Here is a 26,216-nt window from a genome sequence, read left to right on the forward strand (position 1 = left end):
TACTGATACCAAATTAATTGTGGTGACAAAAAAAAGGAAAAAGAAAAACTCTGTTTTTCATACATTTGGTTCCCATCACAACCTATAGGCACTTTTTTTCTCCACATATTTGTTAATGGTTTAATCTGCAATCTTAGGTTTTTGATGTATTCCATAAAAATCATTAATGTGCAGTTGGTCTAAATTTTACTCTGCTGTATATGTGGAAGCAATGCTGTTTCCAGCTTTCCATATCTCACCTGAAACCAGAAACCTGAGAAGAACGCCTTTTTATTTATATCAGTAAATACTTTTGGCAGTAATGAACTACAAAATTGAGACAAATTTTAAAGTAGCAAAAAAGTGTCAGGTCTCTAAGAACCATACAGATAGCTGGTTTCACAGCTTCACGGAATTTTTTTTTTTTTTTCAGGATTCACACAAGCTAATTTAATTTCAAAACACATCCAGTTACAGACCCAAGAAGTGCTTTGAGCTCCAAGTATGGTAAACACAAAGAGATCCATTCATAGACACATGATAAGCACACTGCCGTAAGACAGAGGCAAAGAAAGAATCTCGAAAGAAACAAAAGAGAAGCAACTCATTTTTCCAAGGAATTCTCAATAAGAATAATAGAATATTTTTATCAGAAATAAACAGAGGCCACATGGTGATGGATTGAAATATTCGAAGTGCTGAAAGAAAGAAACTGTCAAGCAAGAATTCTATACCTAGTCTAGCAGCAAATTAAGAGCACTGAGCAACATGCAAATGGCTGTGTATTTTAGAAAGATATGTTCAGATAGTATGTAAGATAGATATCAAAATATTAAAAGTAATTTTACCAAGGTACTGGAATAACAGTGACTGTTCTTTCTGCATTTCTAAACTTTTTCAATAGTATCCATTTGGCTTGAAAAAAATATAAAAATTAGTGCTACGTAATACATCATAAAATATTAAGCTTGAAATATGTAACTTTCCAAGTATTTTAGATGAAGTTTCAATGTTTTATTTAAAGGTAGAAAAATATATAAAATTTAATATTCCTACTCAGTAGCTAACTAAATTCCTTTCATGATTTAAAAGAAAACTACACAGGCAATTTTCTAGTATGTCATAACATCAGAATGATGACAGTCACCTGTGAGTTTAAAGGAACTTTGTAGGACTGGTCTTTCTGCCAAATATGACTGTAATTTTCTGCTAAAATTGATACATTTGGATCATTATTTTTCATTTGATAAATTATATGCTCAAATCTTGCTGAAGATTCTAATGGTTCAATTCCATAACTGACATTTTCAAACTGGAGAAATCCCCTGAAAATTTAGAAAGCATAAGAAAATAGTTATAAAAATCCCACAAATGATCCCATCAAAATGATAATCTGAAATGGCCTAAGAAATAAAAAATACTATACTAAAGAACACATTTTAAGCCCATTTTCTTTTTCCATTTTTTTGGGGGGGCAGTTTATCATTAGTAAAAGCCACCATATTTGGCTTCCTTTTGCTTACATTTTAAAGATCTAAATGCAATGAAGAATATTTTTGTAAGGCAATCATATTAATTAAGGCCAAATTTGCCACAAACAAATATATTTGTTGAGAATCCCAGGAATAATGTTCCTGTTCTTACAAAGGTTTGATAAAGGACAGCATGTATGTAGACTATATATCTAAATAGGTTGTTATCTATAAAAACCACATTCAGAGAATGCCAAGTTTCTGAGTTGATGTGAACAAATTCTGGAAATCAGGCAATTGAAACCAAAGGAAAGTTAGAGAGAACATTTTTTCTCTGCTCTGAATCCTTCTTTTCCTGATGAACGTATCATAAGTGAGTCTCGCAGAATCAGTAACAAAAATCACTTTTCCCTATCCTTTATTCCTGAGGGATCTTCTTAATTAGTTGTTTTATATCTGGTACTAAGATGAGAACATGCTATATTTTCCTATTATATTTATATAACTAATTAATGCCATTTTCCATAACTATTTGAGAAAACAGATGCAGAATACAACAATCACACTTAAGGAGATATTTTAGTTTTCTTTCATGAAACTATCCCATTTTCCATGATATCCCTTGACTGATTTCATGGGAGTAGGCCCTTAGGTCTAAGTATTAACATTAATATAAATAGAATAAAGCTGTTATAAAGAAAACTTTCCATTTTGATTTCCCTTAAACTTTCATGATGTGCGTCTGCTAGTCACTAAGCTTTGTTTTAAAGTATATCTTAAATTCTCCATCTATAGATTTCTTATAAGGTGCTATTACCTGAGACCAGAACATATACTGAGTGTCACAAATGAATTTGGAAATTCGGCAGCATATCCTTGGTAATGGCAATGCATCTGAAAAACAGTATAGAAAGGCAAGTATGTAAATTTGTTGTGAATAAAAAATGTATTGTCAAACATGTCAGAAGATTCAAAATATTAAAAGATTTAATAAGATCATGAATCATGCAGAATTATTAATGCATATTTTCAGAAAAAAAAAATTTGTGACAACTCTCTTTACTTTGCACCACCTAGGCCTCTGTGAATATTCTCTTGTACCTGGGTTTCATCTCTATCACATGCCATTTCTATGTACAAAAGTCAGTAACACGTCAGTAAGGATAAAACATTTGTATTAAACTGTCAACATGAAACACAATCTAATGGTAATAATATATCCACTTTAACAAAAAACATAAGGTATCTTACTTTACCATAAAATATGGAGACTCAGAATGCAAAGATCCAGCTTCATTATATGTATAAACCAAAAAGTTCTGGGGTAAGAATGATCTAAAAAAAAGCAAGAAATAATAAAAAAGTTTGAGTCATAATTTTAATATAAATGTTAAAAACAAATATTACATTTTATATAACATGATTTAATCAGCTTTATATAATTGCATGATTTAATTAGAGTGACTCTAGTGAGGTATGAGGTATAACACTTGAAATTCATAGAAGTGGTGAATCAAGGAGTTTAGACTTTCTCAGCACTGGGACAGAGTCTGGGACTCCTCTGCATCAAATATATGTGCGTATGGCTGTGTATGATGACGTTCAACAACTGTACTGAGTGTTCACTATCTGACAGACCCTCAGGTAGGTGCTGGGATTCAGCAATAAACAAGAGACAAAAAGCCTTAGTCTTTGTGACAGCCAGGGACACATAGTATTAGTAATTAGATGATAATAGATAAGGCCTGGGGAAGGTGGTTACAAAATGTAGATAAGATGGCATGGAAAATCTCTCTGAATAGATGATTAAATACCTGAGGAATAAACCACATGGATTTTCACAGAAGTGTTATTCTAGACAGAATTAATAGAAAACGCAAGGACCCTCAAGCAGAAATATGCTTCGTACAAACAAGGAACAACTAGGGGGCAATATGACTGGAGTGTGGAGTGATGAAGAGAGACTATAGTAAGAGATGGTATAACAGAGGTGAGAAGCATTGGAGGGTTTCAGCAGATAAAGACAGCATCAGACCAATGTTTTAATAAAATCAGCGCTGTGTTGAGAAGAATCTGCAGTACAAATAAGCAGAAGAAGCAGGGAAACCATTTACATGTAAGACATGATGGTGCTTTGAACTAAGATAGCATCAATGGGGGAGGTCTAATTCTGGATATATTTTGTAGGGCTTAGATATAGATATAGATATATTTTGAATATATGGGTTTATAATCCACTGGAAATAGGGGAAAACGACAGAAAGATGTCAAGTAAGACTCCGACTTTTTAAATGTTTTTTTTTCCCTGAAAAACTGGTATATTTGCCAATTCCTGACATGACTGTGGGAAAGACAAATTTGAGAAGAAAGTCAGAATTCCATTTAGACATGTTACCTATGAAGATTCTAGTAAATACTTGGTTATCAACTAAGTACTCAGGTAAGTGAATATGGTGTTTATTGAAGAGGAATAAGGTAGAGATGTTAATTTGGGAGCAACCAACATGTAGATGGCATTTAAAGTCACAAGAACTAGACAACCAGGTGATTGAATATAGCTAGAGAAAAATAAAAAACCAGAATGCAGAAACAGTACCATGGAGTACTTTAAGATTTGAGAGATAAGAAAGAATTTTAAAAAAAAAAGATAGAGAAAGGAAAGACAGAGAGAAAGAGAGAGCACTGAAGTACCCACAATGGGTAAAATCAGGACCAGGAGTCTGTGGTATTCTGGAAGTCAAATGGAGACAGTATTTTATGGAGGAGACACCAGTCAACTATGATCAATGCTGCCAACTGGTTAAGAAAAATTAAAACTAAAACACAAACAGGGCATTCAAAAACATGAGGACCACTGATGATTCTATCAGAAAACACTTTTGTGCAGTTGTACAGGACGAAAAGTAAATGTGAATTAAGTAGGGTAGTCATGAATTAAGTTAGAATAATTTCATCTAGCCTTGTTCAATTACAAGGAAGCAGGCAGACAAGGGACAGTTGCTATAAATATGTATGTTTGAAGATGCAGACAGAGAAGAGGCTACTTAACTTATCTTTATAAAATTTTGAGAAAATATAAATCAAGATACAAACAGTAGATTGTTGCCTAGAGTTGTGACTGAGAACAAAGACTAACTGAAAAAACATGAGGGCTCTTATGTGGGGAAAGAATGTTCTAAAACTGATTTATATTTGATGGTGGCAATAGTGCATAAAGTCATAAAATTATTGAATTTTATACTTTAGAGAATTTTACATGTAAAGTAGCTTGTATAAACTTGTTAAAAATAGACACACATGTAATTAGCACATCATAAAAACTGTGTTACTAGTTGAATTTCCCACCAATAATCACTTGAGGTGTAACCATATTTGACTTCACACCAGATATACTTAACATATAACTTGCAGTTCTTGGGTTCAATGGCTTACATGCAATCAGAGATTTTACAAGTATGTAATTTATTTCATAATTTGAAAATACCAAGTGAAAATTAAAATGAAAGAGCTCTACAGATCTGATATTCAAGACCTAATGAATCCTAAATTGGGAAGTCAACTGATAAAACAAGTCTACTTTATACAGCATTCCTGAATTTAAATACTGCACAAAAACTTTAAGGCTGTAAAATCTAAACTTACAGGTTTTCCCTTTTCCTTAATGAAAAAAAAAATCCCATCTTACTGTTTTCTGAGATGTAGAGTGTAAGGTTGTTCATCAATTGTAATGATGTAAATCATCTAAAATAAAACACATCAGTAAAATTTATGAAGGAAATAAGAAATATATAAAATAAAACAATATTCGCCCAAGTTAATAAAAATGAGTCACTCTATCTATTAAAAATGAATATTGTCTTTAGAATTTTTTATTCTAAATAGTAAGAATTTAGCATCTTAATAAATTCAGGAACAATGTGACCAATTTAATGTGCAGGGTGACTTTTTAAAATAAAAGTGAAGGGAAATTGTGGTATGTATACATGATGGAATACTACTCAGCCATAAAAAGAAAGGAATTAATGGCATTTGCAGTGACCTGGCTGAGTTTGGAGACTATTATTCTAAGTGAAGTAACTCAGGAATGGAAAACCAAACATCGTATGTTCTCACTCATAAGTGGGAGCTAAGCTATGGATGCAAAGGCATAAGAATGACACAATGGAATTTGGGGACTCAGGGGAAAAGGGTAGGAAGGAAGTGAAGGACAAAAGGCTATTAATTGGGTTCAGTGTATACTGCTGGGGTGATGGGTGCATCAAAATCTCACAAATCACCACTAAATAACTTGCTCATGTAACCAAATACCACCTGCTCCCCAAAAACCTATGGAAATAAAAATAAAAAATAAAATAAAAATGAAGAGTACATTTTAGTATATACATATATATATATATATAACTCTAGCATTATTAACACTATATTAATTGCTTCTATTTAGAAAAAAAGCATGCATTTTTAGTCAAGATAAATTAGACATGACTGTAGGCTTACATGTCACACAAAATATAATGAACCACTAATAAATTTTTTATACATACGTATATGCAGTCATACCTATTCAGAGACATTTAGCATTTCTCTCTCAACATGTAAAACTGAGGAAAAAGAGCTAAGAGACTGAAAGCAGACAAGAAGCCAGTGAGGAAGGCCACACCTCCAGGGATAAGAGTTCTAAGCTATCACAAATTGGGTACTAACAATGCTCATGATCCTATTGTCATGGCATCCAGAAACAGCAGGTGATGCCATGAAATTCTACAGGGACCGTAACTGGCTTATGTCTACAGATGCAGACAGAGGTTTATCCTACTAAACCCACCATTTCTCTCCCACAGCAAACCAATGTCAAGAGAGATCTCTGATTTTAAGCTGGAACAGTCTGTGAACTGGGTAGAGAGAAACAGGGCAATACTGCCTATGACTGGAAATGGCAGAAAGAAAACGGAGCACACAGGCTCAGAAGGCTATCTGCTCATCACCCAGACTGGAGGCAAATCTCATCCCATTATTCCCCTAAAACTAACGTAAGCTACTACGGTAAATTCAATGCATTCTCCTAGATTGAATGCAAAACAGAGGTAACAAAAGGTCTCACACAATCTCCACTCCGATGGCGAGTCACAATAAAAATCTAACTTCCGAGGTATCTACACCAAGAAGGGACAATAATGAATTCAACAAACAAAAGGAGTGATTTCTCAAATTACTCCTGAGAAAACCATGAAGTGTATTGTATTAGGCTGTTCTCGTGTTCCTATAAAGAAGTACCTAAGACTGGGTAATTTATTTAAAAAAGAGGTTTAGTTGGCCCATCGTTCTGCAGGCTCTGCAAGCCTGGGACCAGCATCTGCTTGGCTTCTGGCTAGGCCTAGGGAGTTTTTTTAAACTCATGGCAGAAGGTGAAGCAGGAACTTACACATGGCGAAAGCAAAAGCAAGAAGGAGAGTGGGGGTCGGCGGGAAGTGCCACACACTTTTACATGACCAGATCTCAGGAGAACTCACTCACCATTGCAAGGACAGCACCAAGCCATGAGGGATCCACCCCTATGACCCAAACACCTCCCACTGCACCTCACCTCCAACACTGAGGACCATGTTTAAACATGAGATTTGGAGAGAACACATATACAAACCGCATCATGTGTGAATAAAACAGGACCTTAATATAAGTATATTTAATATCTTTAGAAAAATAAAAATAGGTATTACAAGGAGTAAGGATTGAATGTAATAAGAAACTAATTCTATAATTTTCTAATGCTTAATGAGGGCTTATCAAATGCCTAGCATTGTCCAAAGCATTTTGTATGTTTTTTGTAACATTTTTATCCTCAGAAAAGTTATTTTTCATATCAAGAAAAAGAGATTGAGTAACTCTCCAAATATGACACACTGAATGAGTGTAGGAGCCCGGGAGAGAAGCAATGTGCTTTACCACTGTGTGACAATGTTAGCACGTGGTGAAGAGCAGAGAGTTCTTAGTGAAGAAAAGACAGAAAATTGTAAAAAATGAATCAATTATAGATCATACAAATGATCATGTAACTGTTGATTCTTAAGTAAATCATTATCCTGAATAAGAGTCTGGCTATATCTGAAGGATTAATTAGTGAGGTTGAACATCGAAGCTACGAAAGTTTCTATGAATTAAACACAAAAGTATTTTAAAAGTGGAAGATCTGAAAGAATAAATAAGAAACAGAGAAGCTATTTCCAGGACTTCCAATATCAACTAGTAAGAATTTAAGAAGGCAAAAATAAAGATAACAAAGTGAAAGAAATATTAATAGTTAAAAACTACTACTTCAAAATTGAACACATAAGTATTATCATTTAATGTGCTCATCAAGGGTCATATAAAGATTTTAAAACACAGACCTCAGAGATGCTGCAGGCTTATTTCCAAACCATTGCAATAAAGCAAATATTTCAATGAAGCAAGTGATATATACTTTTTGGTTTCTCAGTGCATATAAAAGTTACATTTACACTATATTATAGTTCATTGAATATGTAAAGCAAATTATGTCTAAAAATATTCAACCTTAGTTTAAAAAATGCTTTATTGCTAAAAAATGCAAACGCAGATACAAAACGAGCACTTGCTGTTGTACAAGTGGCACAGGTAACCTGCTTGGCACAGGTGTGAATTGCAATTAAGTAAAGCACAATAAAATAACGTATGTCTGTGGTGAAGCACATAAAATACCCATCAAAATTTTGAGAAGAAAGAACCAACATGGAGAAATTGCCTTATCTAATTTCAAGATTTCCCTCTAAAGCTACCATAAAGAAGACAGAATGATATTGGCAAAACAAAATGGACATACAGACAAATGGAACAGAAAAAAGAGCCCAGAAATAGACCTTCAACTGATTTTTGAAAAAGATTCAAAGGCAATTCAATGGAGAAAGGGTCGTTATTTCATAAGAAATGGTCGTCATTTCAATTGATGGTGATAGAACAATTTGTTCATAGGCAAAAGATGAATCTCAATACAGACATCACACCTTGCACAACTGTGGAAAGAAATCATAGACTTAAAGGTAATACATAAAACCACAAAATATCTAAAATGAAACACAGGAGAAAAACCTCTGTATTCCTGGTGTTGGTGATGAGTTTTTAGATATGAGAGGAAAAGCATAATCCATACAAGAGAAAAATAATAAGTTGGACTTCATTTAAGTGAAAAAAATTAGCTCAAAGAAAGACATTGTTAAAAGACTGAAAAAAAAGCTATAGACAGGGAAAAATATTTGCAAACCACACATCTTATAAAAGACTTAACTAGAGTATATAAAAAGCTTTTGAAACTCAAAAATAAGAAACAACCCAATTTAAAAATGAACAAAATTTTCGAATCTTACCAAAGAAGATATACAGATGGAAAATAACAGGTATATTTTAAAAACCTTAGAACAGAAGAAGGATTTTGCAAGAGACTGAAGGTCAAGAAGGCACACAAGAGTATGGCAGAAATGACCCTAAAGTTCTCATCTGGATTCAGGGCAGTTCCAGTAAAGGTGGAACTGTGACTTCCAGTCTATTACATGAGACATGGTCACCTGTAGAATCATAAGAGTAATGCAAATCAAAACCTCAAACACTATAGAATGACTTCTATCAAAAGAACAAGAAACAGCAAATGTTGGTGTGTATGTGGGGTTGGTGGAAATTTAAAATGATGCAACCATTACAAAAAATAGTAGAGAAGTTCATCCAAAAAATCACATAAAAATAGAATCATATAAAATATAGAATTATTATATGATTTAAAAACCCCACTGTTGAGTATGCATCCAAAACAATTCAAAGCAGAATCTTGAAGAGGTTATCTGCACACTAATATTTTTTGTGTCATAATTAACAATAGCCAAGAGGTGGAAGCAACCCAAATGCCTATCTAGGTGAATAGATGAATAAAATGTGGAATATGCAATAGAATATTATGCAGCATTAAAAAAGAAGGAAATGCTATTACATGCTAAAACAAGGTTGAATCTTGAGGACACTATGCTAACTGAAAGAAGCCAGACATGAAATACATCATGTATGTCTGCACTCATATAAAATATCTAATGTAGTCAAAAGCATGGAAACAAAAAGTGGAAAGATGGTGGGAAAGGGCTGGGGAAGGCCATCAAAGAAATTAGTATTTAACAGGTATACAGATTCAGTTTTCCAATATAAAACAATTCTAGAGATTTGTTGCGTAACAGTGTGAATTTAATTAACAGCATTGAATTGTATACTTAAAAATAGTTACGGTGGTAAATTTTATCTTATGTATGCTATTGCACAATCCATTTTTCTAAAAGACAGATAATGTGAGATTGGATAAAAAACCAAGACCCAATTATATGCCCACAGAGACATGGGTTGATTAAGAGAACAAAGAGAAATATATAATCCAAATGCTAATCATAAATAAACTAAATGTGTACATTAAACACTAAGAAGGCAAACTTCATGATAATAAGAAATAATATTAGGAATAAGCAGAAACATTTCATAATGATAAAAGTGTCAATTCATCAAGAAGGCAATATAAATCCAAATGTGCATAAAGCTGTAAAATGCATGAAAAACTGAAATGTGGAGGAAACAATGAACTATAAATGGAGATTTAAACGCTTTACTGAGAGCAAAGTGCCACCACCTGGCCCCTGCCACATTTGGGCTGGAAGACAGAAGACAGTGCAGCAGTGATGCGGTTTGGGTCTGTGTCCCCACTCAAATCTCGTAGCAAATTGTAATCTCTGATGTTGGAGGTGGGGCCTGGTGGGAGAGGATTAGATCAGAAAGGCAGATTTCCCTTTCAGTGCTGTTCTTGTGATAGTTATCGTGAGATTTGGTTGTTTAAAAGTGAGCAGCATCTCCTCCTCCTCTCTCTTCCTCCTGCTCCTGCCACGTAAAGCATGCCTACTTCCCCTTTCCCTTCCAGCATGATCGAATGTTTCCTGGGGCCTCCCCAGCCATGCTTCCTGTACAACCTGCCCAACTGTGAGCCAATTAAACCTCTTTTCTTTAAAACTTACCCAGTCTCAGTGATTTCTTTATAGCAATGTGAGAACAGACTAATACAAATAGGAATTGAGACTGTGGGCATTTGGGCCACTTCATCATGTAACTTAATACTGCCTTCAGGCACATTCAAAAGCCTTCCAGTCATGTTTATACACCTTCCATCTGATGGTGAAATCCTGTTGTGCATTCGCCACCATAAGCTTCGTAGGTCAGAGAGCACCTAGTTACTCATGGGCAGCTCAGGTCCCAGGGTAACCTGGTGCCCTGATTAAGCATTCAGTCTTATTAAGGCTCATTAGCAAGTCAAAAACTGTTTCTCAAACTGAGAGCAGTTATCCACAGAAATAGCATTAGTGACAGAAAATTAGCAAGGACACAGAAGATTAAACACTATCCATCAACTTGAAATAATTTACATTTATAGACCACACAATCCACCAAGATGAAATAAACACATTTTTGAAATCCACAAAGAACAATGATTAAGATATACCTTATTTTAGCCCAAGCCTCAATACTCTAAAAATATTTAAGTCACTGAAAGCAAGTTATTTGGATCTGATAAAATTAAAATATAAATCAGTATGAGAAATATCTAGACAATTTCTCAAGTTTTTAGATATTAAATAACTCACTTCTAAATATTCCCTAAGTCAAAGAAGCAATTTTGAGAATTTAGAAATAATTTTAAACAAATAATGATAAAGTCATAACCTATACAACTTTGTGGCCTGCAGAAAAATAAAAACTGTGATTAAAAGAAACTTTACAGACCTTTCTTTAACAGTGCTTTTAAAAATTTACAAATTTAAATATTTGTATTAGCAAGAAATAACCAAGAACAGATGAAAACTTTCTTAAATTGTTAAAAGGCATTGAACAAAATCTACAGATAACGTCAGACTTAATGGTGAATAATTGAATGCATCCTCTCTGAAATCTCAAGAAATAAATATTTATTGACAATTTATTTCACACTTTTTATTGAGTATTGCACTGGAGGTTCTAGTCAGTGCAGTACTACAAGGAATAACTAGTAGGCAGAATTAAGAAAAAAAACAAATTTCTAAATCTTCAAAATACGTGATAATACACAGAAAAAATTCTCAGTAATATATGAAAAAAGCTACTAGAATTAATGGGTGAATTTAATAATATGAAGATAGAAGCTCAATATTTAAAATTTAATTTAGTTCTACATAACAACAATGGATAACAGGAATATGCAATAAAAATGGAATTTACACAAGCATCAAAAACATGAAATATTTTTTAAAAGTTATAAAATATATGAGTAATATCTGCATCTAAAAAGCTTCAGAAAAATGATTAGTGAAATTAACAAAGGCATAAATAAATGGATGTGTGTGTATATACATATATAAAGCCATTGAAATACATCTATTAAAGACATTGAATCGATAATTAACCTCCTACAACAGGAAGCACCGGGCCCAGATGGATTCACTGGTAAATTCTACTAAACATTTAAGAAATAATTTATATTAATTTTCTACAATCTCTTTCAAGAGATAGAAGCACAGGGAATACTTCTTTTTCTATAAAGCTAGATGAAAAATCCTCAACAAAATATTAGCAAATCTTATTCAACAATGTATAAAAATAATTATTTTGATACATTACTTTATACAAACTATTTACATATTTTATACAAATTATTTTATTTTTTATACATTACAACCAAGTGAAGTTTATCGTAGGTGTGCAAAGGTAACTCAACACTTGAAAATCAATTGATGTAATCATCACATTGTCTAAAGGAAAAGAATCACAAGATCATTTCAATAGCTGTGGAAAAGGCATTTGAAAAAATCCAGCCTGGCTCAGTGGCTCACACACGTAATTCTAGAACTTTGGGAGGCCGAGGTGGGTGGATCACCAGAGGTCAGGAGTTTGAGACCAGCCTGGCCAACATGGCAAAAACCCCGTCTCTACTAAAAATACAAAATTAGCCAGGCATGGTGGTGGGTGCCTGTAATCCCAGCTACTCAGGAGGCTGAGGGAGGAGAATTGCTTGAACCCAGGAGGCGGCAGTTGCAGTGAGCTAGGATCACACCACGGCACTCCAGCCTGGGTGAGAGAGCAAGACTCTGTCTCAAAAAAAAAAAAGAAAAAGAAAAAAGAAAAAAATCCAACACCCATTTCTTTTTTTTTTTTTCTTTTTTTGAGATGGAGTCTTGCTCTGCTGCCCAGGCTGGAGTGCAGTGGTGTGATCTCAGCTTAGGTTCAAGTGATTCTCCTTCCTCAGACTCCCGAGTAGCTGGGATCACGGGCATGTACCACCACATCCCGCTAATTTTCATATATTTAGTAGAGACCAGGTTTTGCCATGTGGGCCAGGCTGGTCTCGAACTCCTAACCTCAGGTGATTCACCCACCTCGGCCTCCCAAAATGCTAGGATTATAAGCGTGAGTCACTGTGCCTGGCCAACACCCACTTTGAGTAATAATAATGATGATGATAAAAATTTTCAGCAAACTAAGAATAGCAGGCCACATTCTCACATTGATAATGAATATCTATTTAAAAAAACTAAGGCTAACATCATACATAGGTTTTGAAAAACTAGACCTTTTCATGCTACGATCAGGAACAAGGCACAGATAGCCACTCCTTTCAACAACACACTGCCAGTCCTAGCCAATGCAATAAGAAAAGGTATAGTCGACTGGGAAAAAAAGAAATGAAACTGTCTTTGTTCATAGACAAAAAGATTGTCTATGTAGAAATTCTGAGAGAATTGATGAGTAACCCTTCTGGAACTAAAATACAATTATAGCAAGGTCACAGGATAGAAGGTAAACATACAAAAGTCAATTGCTTTCCTACATACCAGCCATGAAGGAAGGGAATATGAAGTAAAAACAATGACATTTACATTAGCATCCAAAACTCAAAATACTTAGATACAAATCTAGCAAAATATATACAAGATCTATGTGAGAAAAACTACAAAACTGATGAAAAAATATTAAGATCTAAGTGAAATATTCCATGTTATGGATAGCAACACTAAATATCATTAAGACATCAGTTATTTCCAACTTGATTAATAGATTCAAGATAGATTCAAGATAGCTCCCATCAAAATCCCATTTAGTTATTTTGCAAATATCGACAAACAAATTCTATGGTTTATATGGAGAAGCAAAAGACCAAGAACAGGCAACACAACACAATACTAAAAGAGAAATACAAAGTTGGAAGACTGACACTACCTGATGTCAAGACTGAACTATAAAGCTACAGTAATTAGGAGAATGTGGTATTGGCTAAAGGATAAACAAATAGAATAATGGAACAGAATAAAGAGCACAGAAATTGATCTATATAAATAAACTACCTTTGACAAAATGGCATAGGAAATACAATGAAGTAAAGATAGTCTTTTCAACGAATGGTGTTGGGACAACTGGATATCCAAACATAAAAAAAATAAATAAATCTAGACACAGAACATAATAGTTCATCAAAATTGACTTAAAATGAATAACAGACCAAAAGGTAAAATACATAACTATAAAACTACTTGAAGAGAACATAGGAGAAAATCTAAGTGACCTTAGCTATGGCAGTGACTTTTTAGTACAACACCAGAGGCATGATCCGTGAATAAATAATTGATAAACTGGATTTAATTAAAACTAAAAATTTCTTCTCTATGAAAGACATTGTCAAGTGTATGAAGAGATACACCATAGATTAAAAGAAAATATTTGCAAAAGGCCTATATGATAAAGGACCAAAATATGTAAACAACTCCTAAAACTCAACAATAATAAAATGAACAGCCAGACTTTAAAAAGAAACAAAAACCTAAACAGACATCTCATCAAATAAGATATATGTCAAGCAAATAAGCCATATGTCAAACAAACATGAGACCTGATAGTCAGGGAGGCCGTGCATTCATAAAGACAGTGGTATATTGAAAGATTCTGTACTTTCTTCTCAACTTTTCTCTGAACCTAATACTGCTCTAAAAAAATTAACCCTTATATATTATTAAGGAATTGCAAATTAAAAATAAAATACTATTACACATTGATTTGAATAGTCAAAACCCAAACACTGACAACCCCAATTGAAGTAAAGATGAGGAGCTACAGGAACTCTTATTCCTCGTTGGTAGAAATGCAAAATAATAGATCAACTTTGGAAGATAAGCTGGCAGTTGCTTACAATACTACACATACTCTTACCATATAATCCAGCAATTGTGTTCCTTGATATTTACTGAAAAGAGCTGAAAACTTATGTCCATACAAGTACCTATGTAGAAATACTTATGGCAGCTTAATTCATAGCTGCCAAATCTTAGAAGCAGCCAACACATTCTTCAGTAGGTAAATGGCTAAATAAACTTTGGTACAGCCAGACAATAGATTATTATTCAGTGATAGAAAAAAATGAGCTATCAAACCATTAAAAGATATAAAGGAATCTTAAACACATACTAAGTGGGAAGAAAAGCCATCTGAAAAGGCTACATAATTCAAGATTCCAATTATAACACACTCTGGAAAAGGCAAAACTATAGAGACTGTAAAAGAATAAGTAAATGTCAAGGATTTGGTTGGTGGGGAGGGATGATTAGGTAGAGCACAAAGGAATTTTAGAACAGTGAACCTATTCTGTATGATACTATTAGTGGGCATTTGTCATTACACATTTGTTCAAACCCACATGGCACACAGCACTAGGAGAGAACCCTAAGGTACACTATGAAAATTTGAGTGATGATGTGTAAATATAGATTCATTAATTGAAACAAACATGTGAGACCTGGTAGTCAGTGAGGCTGTGCATCCATAAGGACAGTGGTAAATTGAAAGATTCTGTACTTTCTTCTCATCTTTTCTCTGAAGTTAATACTGTTCTAAAAACAAAGTTTATTTTAGAAATTTTTGAAATTAAAAATGAATAAGATCAGATTCCAGCCAAGTTCCAGCCAAAATGGAATAGCCTCATTCTTCCAAGTTCTTCCCTCTTAAAGCTAAGAAATCCTGGAAATATAACTGAAAAATAAAAATAAAAATTTTGGAGAAATGGAAACAAGAAGGCAGACTAACCAGTGACATAAGGACTTGAGTGATGACTAGTTCAGGCTGGGCCCGGTGGCTCATGCCTGTAATCCCAGCACTTTGGGAGGCCGAGGTGGGTGGATCACTTGAGGTCAGGAGTTTGAAACCAGCCTGGCCAACGTGGTGAAACCCCATCTCCAATAAAAATACAAAATTTAGCCAGGTGTGGTGGCATGCACCTGTAATCCCAGCTACTTGGGAGGCTGAGGCAGGAGAATTGCTTGAAACCTCTGAGGCAGAGGTTGCAGTGAGCCAAGATCATGCCACTGTACTCTAGCCTGGAGTGAATCTCCAGAGTGAATCTCCTGGAGTGAATCCAGTCAGTGTGAATCTCCGTCTCAAAATAAACAAATAAACAAATAAATAAATAAATATTTTTTAAAAACTAAATAAAAAATAAAAAGTTAGTTCACTGGTTTTCTTTTGACTTCTATGCATTGTAAATGGTTTGGAGAAGATAGCAACCTGGAACTACCAACAGGCACAGTGTCAACAGGGTCCAGTGCAGAGCTGAGATTGCAGTGCCTCCTTGTAGTAATGAAGCACCACCCTCCATGGCAATGAAAGTCAGCCCTGTGCTTCACCTATTGAGGACTCCAGTGATATATAATGAATAACACATGAAAGCAAAGCTACCAAAATAAAAATCTACGTGGAAAGGCTCAACCACAGAATGGGGTTAGGGGAGAAAGTATTGAAATGGGAGACAGAAAAATAGAAATTACCCAATCTGAAAATTGAGGAAACTTACAAAAAATGTAGAGAGGCAAATGTACAAAGCTTCAGGGACCTAGGGTAGTGTAACAAAAATTATATCAGTTATGTCATTAGAATCCCAAATACAGATGGAGGCTAGAGTTGAAAAGGTACTCACAAGAAATAGTGGATGAAAATTTACCAAATTTGATAAAATCATAAACCTATTCATTTAAGAAGCTAGAAACTATTGAAACTACAAAAAAAAAAAAACCTCACACCAAAATGCATCATAGCTCAATTTCTGAAAACTAAAAGAAACTTTTAAAATCTTGAAAGTAATGAGAGAAATGACAACTTACGCATTAGGGAAAAAAAACAATTCAAATGACAGCAAATTTCTCATAAGAAAACATGAAGATCAAAGGAAATGTCATAACATAAGTAGGATGAGAAAAAAGACCCATACATCTAGAATTCTATGAAAAACCAGTTTAAAAAATATCCTTCAAAAATGAAGAGATAATCAAGACATTCTCAGATCAGGAAACTAAGGACATTTGTCTCATACAAACCTATACTAAGAGAATGACTAAATAAATTTCTCTAAACAAAAAGGTAAAAATAAAAGAGGAAGGATTGAAACACCCAGAATGAAGAAAAACACAGAGGGGAAAGTATGGGTAATTACAAAAGTTTACCTTTTCATATTGAGTTTTCCAAATTAATTTGAAGATTGAAGCAAAAATTATAACACTTATTTCTTTGTGTTCCTTTACTTTAGCCCATGTATAATTGCCTTAAATATTTCCTCAACATACATTTAGAAACACATTAAGGTTTAAGTACTTTGCTTAACCTGGTGAAATGATGACAGTAGGCTTTAAAAAGTTATGTACATGTAATGTAATATCCAGAGTAACCACTAAAAGAGCTCTACAAGTATATATTCTTGAATCACTATCACAATAAAAAACTATATGATTCTGGCAATTTATACAAAAGCATGAAAAAAGAAAATAAAAATTAAGAGCAAAACAAAAAATTACTTGGTAGATGTAACACCAATAATTACATTAAATATAAATGGTATGAACAGGGGAAATTATAGACTGAGTGGATTTAACATTTGACAAATCTATATTCTGTTAAAAATAATTTCACATCAAAGACAATTGCCTAGGCTGGCTGAAAGCAATAATATTGAAGAAAACTTATCATGCAAACATAAATCAAAGGAAAGTAGAAATTGTTATATTAGTATCAGATAATGCAAAGATATTTATCAGAGAATGAGAAGGGCATTACATAATGATAAAGGGTATCAATCCAGCAAGATGTAATAATCCTAAATGGAAAATACAAGAAGCAAAACCTGACAGAAAGGAAAGACTATCCTTCTCCATTGTGTCCTTTTGGTGAACTCGTTGAAAATCTGTTGACTGTATATGTTTGGATTCATTTCTGGGCTCTCTGTTCTGTTCTATTGGTCTACATGTCTGTTTTTTGTTTTTTTTTTATGACAGTACCATGCTGTTTTGAATATTATGTTTTTTAAATACAATTTTAAATCAGGAAGTATGAGGTCTCTAACTTTTTTCCTCAGTATTGCTTTGGCTACTCGGGCTTATTTCATGGTTCCATACAAAATTTAGCATTGTATTTACTATTTCTGTGAAGAGTGCCATTGGAATTTTGGTAGGGATTGCACTGAATCTGCCTATTGCTTTGGGTAGTATGGACATTTTAGCAACATTACCCAAGAATAAAAATCAGTGGCCCCATAACATAAAAGCAAACAAGCTATTGCTGATACGGAAGTTTCCTCAGTCTGGATAGACAATCAAACCAGCCATAACGTTCCCTTAAGCCAAAGCTTAATCTGGAAAAAAGTCCTAACTTTCTTCATTTCTATGAAGACTGAGAATGATAAGAAAGTGAAGAAGAAAAGGGTGAAGCTAACAGAGGTTGGTTCGTGAGACTTAAGAAGATATCTCCAAAATAAAAATGCAAGGTGATGCAGCAAGTCCTGATGTAGAAGCTGAGATAAGTGATCTGTAAGATCTAGCTAAAATAATTGATGAAGACTGCTCCACTAAACAACAGATTTTCAATGTAGATAAAACAGCCTTCTACTAGAATATGCCATCTAGGACTCAGCTAGAGACTTTCATAGCTAGAGAGGGGAAATCCATGCACAGGATTTTTAAAATTGTTATTTTAGCTTCAGGGGTACACATGCTTGATTGTTACATGGGAATTAAATGCATGATGCTGGGAGTTGGGCTTCTAGTGTACCCATCACTCAAATATTGGACACTGTATCCAGTAGGTTTTCCGTCCCCATCCCCCATTTTGGAGTCCCCAGAGTCTATTTTCTTCATCGTTTTATGTCCAACTGTACCATTTATTTAGCTCCTACTTATAAGTGAGAACATGCAATATTTTATTTTTCACTTCTGGGTTATTCCACATAGGATAATGGCCTCCAGTTCCTCCATGTTGCTACAACAGACACGATTTCACCCTTTTTAGGCTGCATAATATTCCATGGTATATATATACCACATTTTCTTTATCCAGTGAACTGTTGGTGGACATTTAGATTGGTTCCATGACATTGTTATGGTGAATAGTGCTGCAATAAATACACAAGTGCAAGTGTCTTTTTTATATGCTCTATATTCCTTTGGGTAGATACCCATTAGTGAGACTGCTGGGTCAAACATCAAAAAAAGTAAAAACAGAACTATCATTCAACCCAATGTTAATGTCTTGCTTTCAAAGACAGGCTGACTCTTGTTAATGCTTATTACACAGCTAGTGACTTTAAATTGAAGCCAATACTCAGTGACCATTCTGACAATGCTAGGGCCCTTAAGAATTACACTAAACCTACTATGCCTGTGATGAGAAATGTAACAACAAAGTCTGGATGAAAATATAACTATTTATAACATGGTTTACTAACTATTTAAAGTTAACTGTTGAGACCTACTGCTCAGAAAAAAAGATTCCTTTCAAAATATTACTGCTCATTGACAATGTACCTGGTCACGCAAAGGCTCTAATGGAGATGTGCAAGGAAATTAATGCTGTTTTCCTGCCTGCGAACACAGCATCCATTCTGCAGCCTAGTCAAGGAGATATTTTGACTTTAAAGTCTTATTACTTAAGAAATACATTTTGTAAGAATATAGCTGCCACAAATAGTGATTCCTCTACTGGATCTGGGGAAAGTCTATTGAAAACAGTATGGAAAGAATTCACCATTCTACATGTCATTTAGACCATTCACGATTCACGGGAAGAGGTAAGATATCAACACTAACAGGAACTCAGAAAAAGTTAATTACAGCCCTCATAATGACTTTGAGGGATTCAAGACTTCAGTGGAGAAAATAACTACAGATGTGGTAGAAATGGCAAGAGAATTAGAATTAGGAGTGGACCCTGAAGATATAGCTGAATTTTTGCAATCTCATAATAAAACTTGAATGGATGAGGAGTTACTTCTCATGGATGAGCAAATAAGTTGGTTTCCTGAGATGGAATCTACTCCTGGTAAAGATGCTGTGAATACTGTTAAAATTACAAAAAAAAAAAAGTTCAGAATATTACATAAACTTAGTTGATAAAGCAGTGGCAGGATTGGAGAAGATTGAGTCCAATTTTAAAATAAGTTCTACCGTGGGTAAAATGCTATCAGACAGCATTGCATACTACAGAGAAATCTTTCACGAAAGGAAGAGTCAACTGACGCAGCAAACTTCATCACTGTCTTATTTTAAGAAATTGCCACGGCCACCCCAACCTTCAACCACCACCCTGATCAGTCAGCAGCCATCAACATCAGGCAAGGGCATCTGTCAACAAATGATTACAACTCACTGAAAACTGAGATGATAGTTATCAATTTTTAGTAATAAAGTATTTTAAATTAAGGTTTATACATTGTTATTTTTAGTCATAGCACTATTGCACACTTAATAAACTATAGTATAGTGTAAACAGAACTTTGGTATGCACTGGGATATCAAAAAGTTTGTGTGACTTACATTAGTCTAGAACCAAGTGTAAGTCAGAACCAAACCTGCAATATCTCCAAGATATGCCTGTAACTTTCAATTTTGAACAATAATAAGCAAGGACTTTATAAGTCAAAATAAGCAGGAAAATAACTAGAAGGAATCAGGAGAGAGTTTGTGACTTGCTCCTTATGTTCTATTTCTGAATCGTGTGCTAATTTTGGAGGTGTGTCTACTTTGTGAAAATTCATTGAGACATGTGTTATTTATCAATGTAAAATGTTATTTTAATATAAAAAAGAAAATCTAGAAAAAATTTATTTTGGAAATTAAAGGCAAAATGTCCTCTTCCAAAAATACTTGGGCCAAAAAGGACTGATAGTATTCATTTTAAAATATTGAAAAATGAATAAAAAAGTATAGAATATGACTCAAGGAGTACTTAAAATGAAAGTGTAAAATTTTTAAACATATGTTACAAAATTTGTAATTAAAAACTATTTGTTATTAATAAAAACATTAATAATAAAAATATATACATACACACATGTTGGTGTATATATTTATATATTTCTTCATGTGTGTACATAATCATTGACATGTTTGTGTGTGTAAAATGTGCATGTCAAGGAATATATACATACATCTTGATATACATAATATATACAATCATATATAATTTATACATAATATACAGTTACATATAGTCTTATATTTTCTATATATTAATCTCTATAAACAACAGTCATTTGGAATAGATATTCTGCATAGATAGTTCTTCTCAACCTTACCATGACAACTTAATTCACTACAAAATATATATATATATTTGTCTTGTGCAGACATTTGTGATTCCAATGCTTGCTTCTGGCTATAGTCTGAGTAAGATATAATGTGCATAACATAAATTAATTACATAAAGAATAAGAAAGGGGAGAGCAGCCAGTAACATTAAAGTTGGCTTGGTGCTATCAGCTAGCCTTGGAATTCTTCTGTTGAATATCATCACTTTAAAAGGACATCAGTGTAACACAGGACCACTGTGAGACAATTATGTATCAAGACAAAACCAACACTACTTCATAATCATGTGTGAACACCAACAAAAGGTAAGCCCTTCCAAGTCAAAAAAAAAAAAAAGAAAGAAAGAAAGATTGAATATACCTTTATTGGGCTAGTGTGAATGGCTGCTGCTTCTTAACTAATGACAGATTTAGGAATCTTCTGGTCTTCCTGTGCCCTAGATAAGGCTTACTAAGATACACAATCACAGTATTATGCCTACTTCCGGACCATATCTAAACCAGATCGAAGGCACAAGTCCTAAAACTTCCCCCAAATTCCCAAAACACGCCAATGTCTTATAAGTGCTTTAACAACCTCCTAAAGAGATGTTCCATGGCTCCCCACGGTGTGCATTCTCCCTCATTGCAATGTGTAATAATTCTCATTTGTTCAATTGCTAGTGTGTTCACAATGGTCTGATAAGAAGGCATTGATAGCAGGAAACAAACACATCCTAACTGAGGTCAGCTCTCCCCAACTGGAGAGTTGTTTCCCAGTGTTGAACCAACAATGGGTACTACGGCTTCCATATGTATACTTAGATAAAACAGAAGGTTTGAAACTTTCTTCATAGTTCCTGTAATATCCTAAAATTTAAGCCATTGTTTTATGGAATAGAAGAATATATTTTCAAATGATCTATATGACAAAGAATTAATATCCAAAATGTCAAAAGCACCTTCTACAACTCAATAGCCAAAAACAAAACAAAACAAATAACCTGATTAAACAATGGGCAAAGGACCTGCATAAACTTCTGTCCAAAGAAAACGTACAAATGACCATCAGGTATAAGGAACAGTACTCAATATCATTAATCATCAGAAAAATGCAGGATCAAAACCACAATGAGATATCACCTCACAGCTATTATAATGGGTTTTATTTAAAAAAAACTAACCCATACCCACAAACAAAAGCAAAAGATAACAAGCACTGGCAAAGATGTGGAGAAGTTGGAATTCTTGTACACTGTTGGTGGGAATGGAGAATGGTGCAGCCATTATGAAAACCAACATGGAGGTTCCACAAAAAATTAAAAATAGAACTACCATAAGATCCAGCAATGCAACATCTGGCTACATATCCAAAAAAAAAAAATTAAAGCCATGACCTTGAAGAGATATCTGCAGCCCCATGTTAATTCCAACATTATTCACAATATTCATGGTTTGGAAGCAACCCAAAAGTTCAATGACATTAACTCATAAAGAAAATGTGGCATATAAACATATTGGAACACTATTTAGCTTTAAAAAAGAAGGAAATCCTATTTGAGACATGAATGAACCCATAGGACATCATGCTATGTTAAATAAGACGGTCACAGAATGACAAACACTATATGATTCCACTTACTTATATGAGGAATCTAAAATAGCTAAAATAGGTGGGTGTGGTGGCTAACGCCTGTAATGCCAGCACTTGGGGAGGCTGAATCTGGCAGAATACTTGAGTTCAGGAGTTCAAGACCAGCTTGGCCAACATGGTGAAACGCCATCTCTACTAAAAAAAATACAAAAGTATCCAGGTGTGGTGGCACGCACCTGTAATCCCAGCGACTCAGGAGGCTGAAACACAAGAACTGCTTGAGCCTGGGAGGTGGAGGTTGCAGTGAGCCAAGATCACACCACTGCTCTCCAGCCTGGGCAACAGAGAGAAACTCCACCTCAAATAAATAAATGAAATAGTCAAAATCATAAAAGCAGAAAATAGAATGGTGGTTGCCACGGGTCTGGGGAAAGAGAGAAGTGGGGAATTGTTGCTCAATGAATACAAAGTTCCAGTAATGAAAGATATTCGAATAAGTTCTAGAGATATGGTGTATAACATAGTACCTATAGTTAACGATACATCATTGTGCACTTGAAAATATGTTAAGAGGATCATTCTCATCTTCAGCATTCTTAGCACAAAATACAAAATTAAAGTATGCAAGGACATTTTTGGAAGTGATGGATATGTTTAGTACATCTATTGTGGTCATGATATCATGGGTGTATGCATATATTCAAACTCATCAAAATGTCTACACTAGATATGTGCAATTTTTATATCAATTATAACTCAATAAAGTTTTTAAAACATGAAGAGAATACCATATACAATAAAATATAACTTCAAGAATTGCATATAAATAATACCAAAAGTGTAGACAAGGACTGAATACGGCATGTCTCTCATAGTAAGACTATTTCATCAAGCCCTGCGTAGTTGCTATATGCTTCTTGACAAGTAGTAAGAAATTTGAAGTTTACAGTGATTATACAATGACAACGTGCAATAGTAGTAAATCAGGGGAAAAAAAACAGAAAGATAGATAGATAGATAGATAGATAGATAGATAGATAGATAGATAGATAGATAGATAGTTGGGGTTTTTTGTTTGTTTTTTGTTTTTAAGAGATGAAGTCTCACTCTGCCATCCAGGCTGGAGTACAGTGACACAATCATAGCTGACTGCAGCCTCCAAATTCTGGGCTCAAGGGATACTCCTGCCTCAGCCTCCGGAACACCTCGGACTACCGGCACACACTACCACACCCAGTTAGGTCATTTTTGTAGAGATAGGGTCTCACCAACTTGCCCAAGCTGGCCTCAAACTCCTGGGCTCAAGCGATCCTCCCACCTTGGGATCCCAAAGGGTTGGGATGGGATTACAGTCATGAGCTGTTGTGTTGGCAGAAAATAACTTATGCAAATAACTTTTCAACAGAAAGCAGCTTACTGTAGTGGAATTGGAGTTATAAATTAAAGATCAGACTCTACATGCTGACATAGATTTGATGCCATTAATATTTTTTAATCCTCTGTCTTTTAAAATGAATATTTATAATAAATAATTCCACTTCAGGAGGATAATGTGATAAATAAGATTTATAAATGAAAATCCTTTCCAGCCTCTCTAAAGGAAAGTATTCATTTTATTGTGATTCCTAAACACAATTTGACATATATTTTATTTATTACAATTGTTCACTAGTAGAACATAGCCATGGTAAGTCCCAATATTGTGTGCCAAAATAGAATTAATGAATTAATCTTTTCCTTACTCATAATTTTAAAATCACTCTTTCAACCTGAAACATTTTCAGAGTTGACATATATTGTGTACCTTTTGACTGCATAGAAATATAAACCCCTATATTGTAACTTCCAGTTTGTAAAACAGAACATTTTAACTATGTCAATTTCAGGCATTTTAATCAAGCAAATATACAAGACTGAAGGCCTTCAGTTTAATCACTTTTTAATCTAGCAGGTTAGTAATTTTCCAACTTCTTTTTCCAGTTAATTTTTACTTATTGTAATATTTTTTATCATAACAGGGCAAATGTGACATTCTTATTTTTTCTTCGCTTTTTACAAATGTCTTTGCAGGTTACATGCTATTAAGACTGATGCTTGTGGATCAAATTTTCCATGTCTAAATTTTGCTTATGACCAATTTTTACATCATTTAGTGGACAATAAAAAATTGGTTAATTTGTTGGCTAAACCATGGTCATGCATATTTTATATTGGTTTCTTTTTCCTACCAGTTTGATTGCTGAACATTTCTTGGAAATTGTGAACAAGTAGTGTGTTAGGAAGAGATGAAGAGAAAAGACAGGGAAATAAGCAGTAGAAATGGGGGAGAAGAGGATCAAAACATGGCAGGAGACAAAACAGCACAGGCAAAATATTATGATTTGTCAATGAATACAATTTCGTATGATCTGACTTAATATAAGGGTAAATAAAAATTGCCGTAAAACTTTAAATATAGAATAAATATTCCTCATCACTTACCTTCCTCTCTGAAACTTCACTGTCATTTGACAAAATCTTCCGTGGAACTGTGACATGCAGAAATATTCCTTCAGAACCTGCAGTAAGGAAATGTGTTTGTTTTCGTCTCAGTCATCCACAATCGTCTCAGTCAAGCATGGGATCTTATCCCTGACTGCATGGTGGCGCCTAAAATTTTAAGTAAACGTTTTTACATGTGCTCACACTCTAGTCCACAAATTTCACTACATAATTAATAGCACATTGAAAATGGCTAAGGCACAAAAAAGAAAAAAAAAAAGTAGAAATTGCTGTTCTACAGGCCCCTCTAGTTCCCTTTTAGAATCGCTGAGAGGCTTGCTTCCTCAGGACTCTGAGGCGTTCGCTGAAGGCAATTAGTACTCCACCACCTCCATCCTTCACAGAGTGGGAAGATCCCGGAAGGCGCACTGCGTATGGGCCACTGAGACCATGGGCGCTGATGCAGAGCGCTAACAGCTCCTCCGCTAAGGACCTTGCTTCCCCTGGCCTGGCGTGGAAAGGTGTCCCTGACACACCGGAAGCACCTGCTTGAGATCCCAAAAGGGAGCGGGGGAGGGTCCCAGAATAACAAGAAACTGCTCCCAGGAAGAGCCCAGGCCCGCTCTAAAGCCGAAGAAGAAAGGGGAGGCTCCCGTGGACTTACCTACGTGGGCTTGCAGCCTTCCAAGCTCAGTGAGGAGGGCAAGGAGAAAGAACATGACTCAACCAGAGCGCAGGAGGCACAGCCAAGGACAGAGACCGTTGAGCAGCGCTGGGCTCGCGGGCAGGCTCTTGGCCACCGGGCGCCTGGGCCAGGGAGGACCCTGTGCTGCCCCAGGACCCTGGGGGTGAGGCCTGAGAAGCTCTGGGGGCTGGGCCACTTTCGCAGGGCAGGGAGAGGAAATGCCAGATGGAAGCATAGGTTGCGCAAAATTTGTTGCAGAGAAGTTTAAGTTGTTTAAAGCCCTCAGTAGTTACATTGGGGTAAATAAGCCAGATTTTTTTTTTTAGTGAGATTCTTGGTAATTTTGTTTCTCCATAT

At 34.7% G+C, this 26,216-nt stretch overlaps 1 protein-coding gene across 1 annotated transcript; it reads right to left on the reverse strand.

Annotated features, from left to right (window-relative positions):
• Positions 1 to 255: 255 nt before the first annotated feature.
• On the reverse strand, positions 256 to 25,946 carry LOC105525143 (disintegrin and metalloproteinase domain-containing protein 18-like). The gene is made up of 6 exons (XM_011960672.1): positions 25,839 to 25,946; positions 25,175 to 25,251; positions 5,137 to 5,192; positions 2,708 to 2,786; positions 2,269 to 2,345; positions 256 to 1,304 (listed from the first exon to the last, which is right to left on the reverse strand). The coding sequence occupies exons 1-6, from the start codon at positions 25,891 to 25,893 to the stop codon at positions 1,100 to 1,102; spliced, it is 549 nt and encodes a 182-aa protein (XP_011816062.1). The 5' UTR covers positions 25,894 to 25,946; the 3' UTR covers positions 256 to 1,099.
• Positions 25,947 to 26,216: the final 270 nt, after the last annotated feature.

The sequence above is a fragment of the Colobus angolensis genome, unplaced genomic scaffold (assembly GCF_000951035.1).
Source record: "Colobus angolensis palliatus isolate OR3802 unplaced genomic scaffold, Cang.pa_1.0 Scaffold52, whole genome shotgun sequence".
Classification (NCBI taxonomy): Eukaryota; Metazoa; Chordata; class Mammalia; order Primates; family Cercopithecidae; genus Colobus; species Colobus angolensis.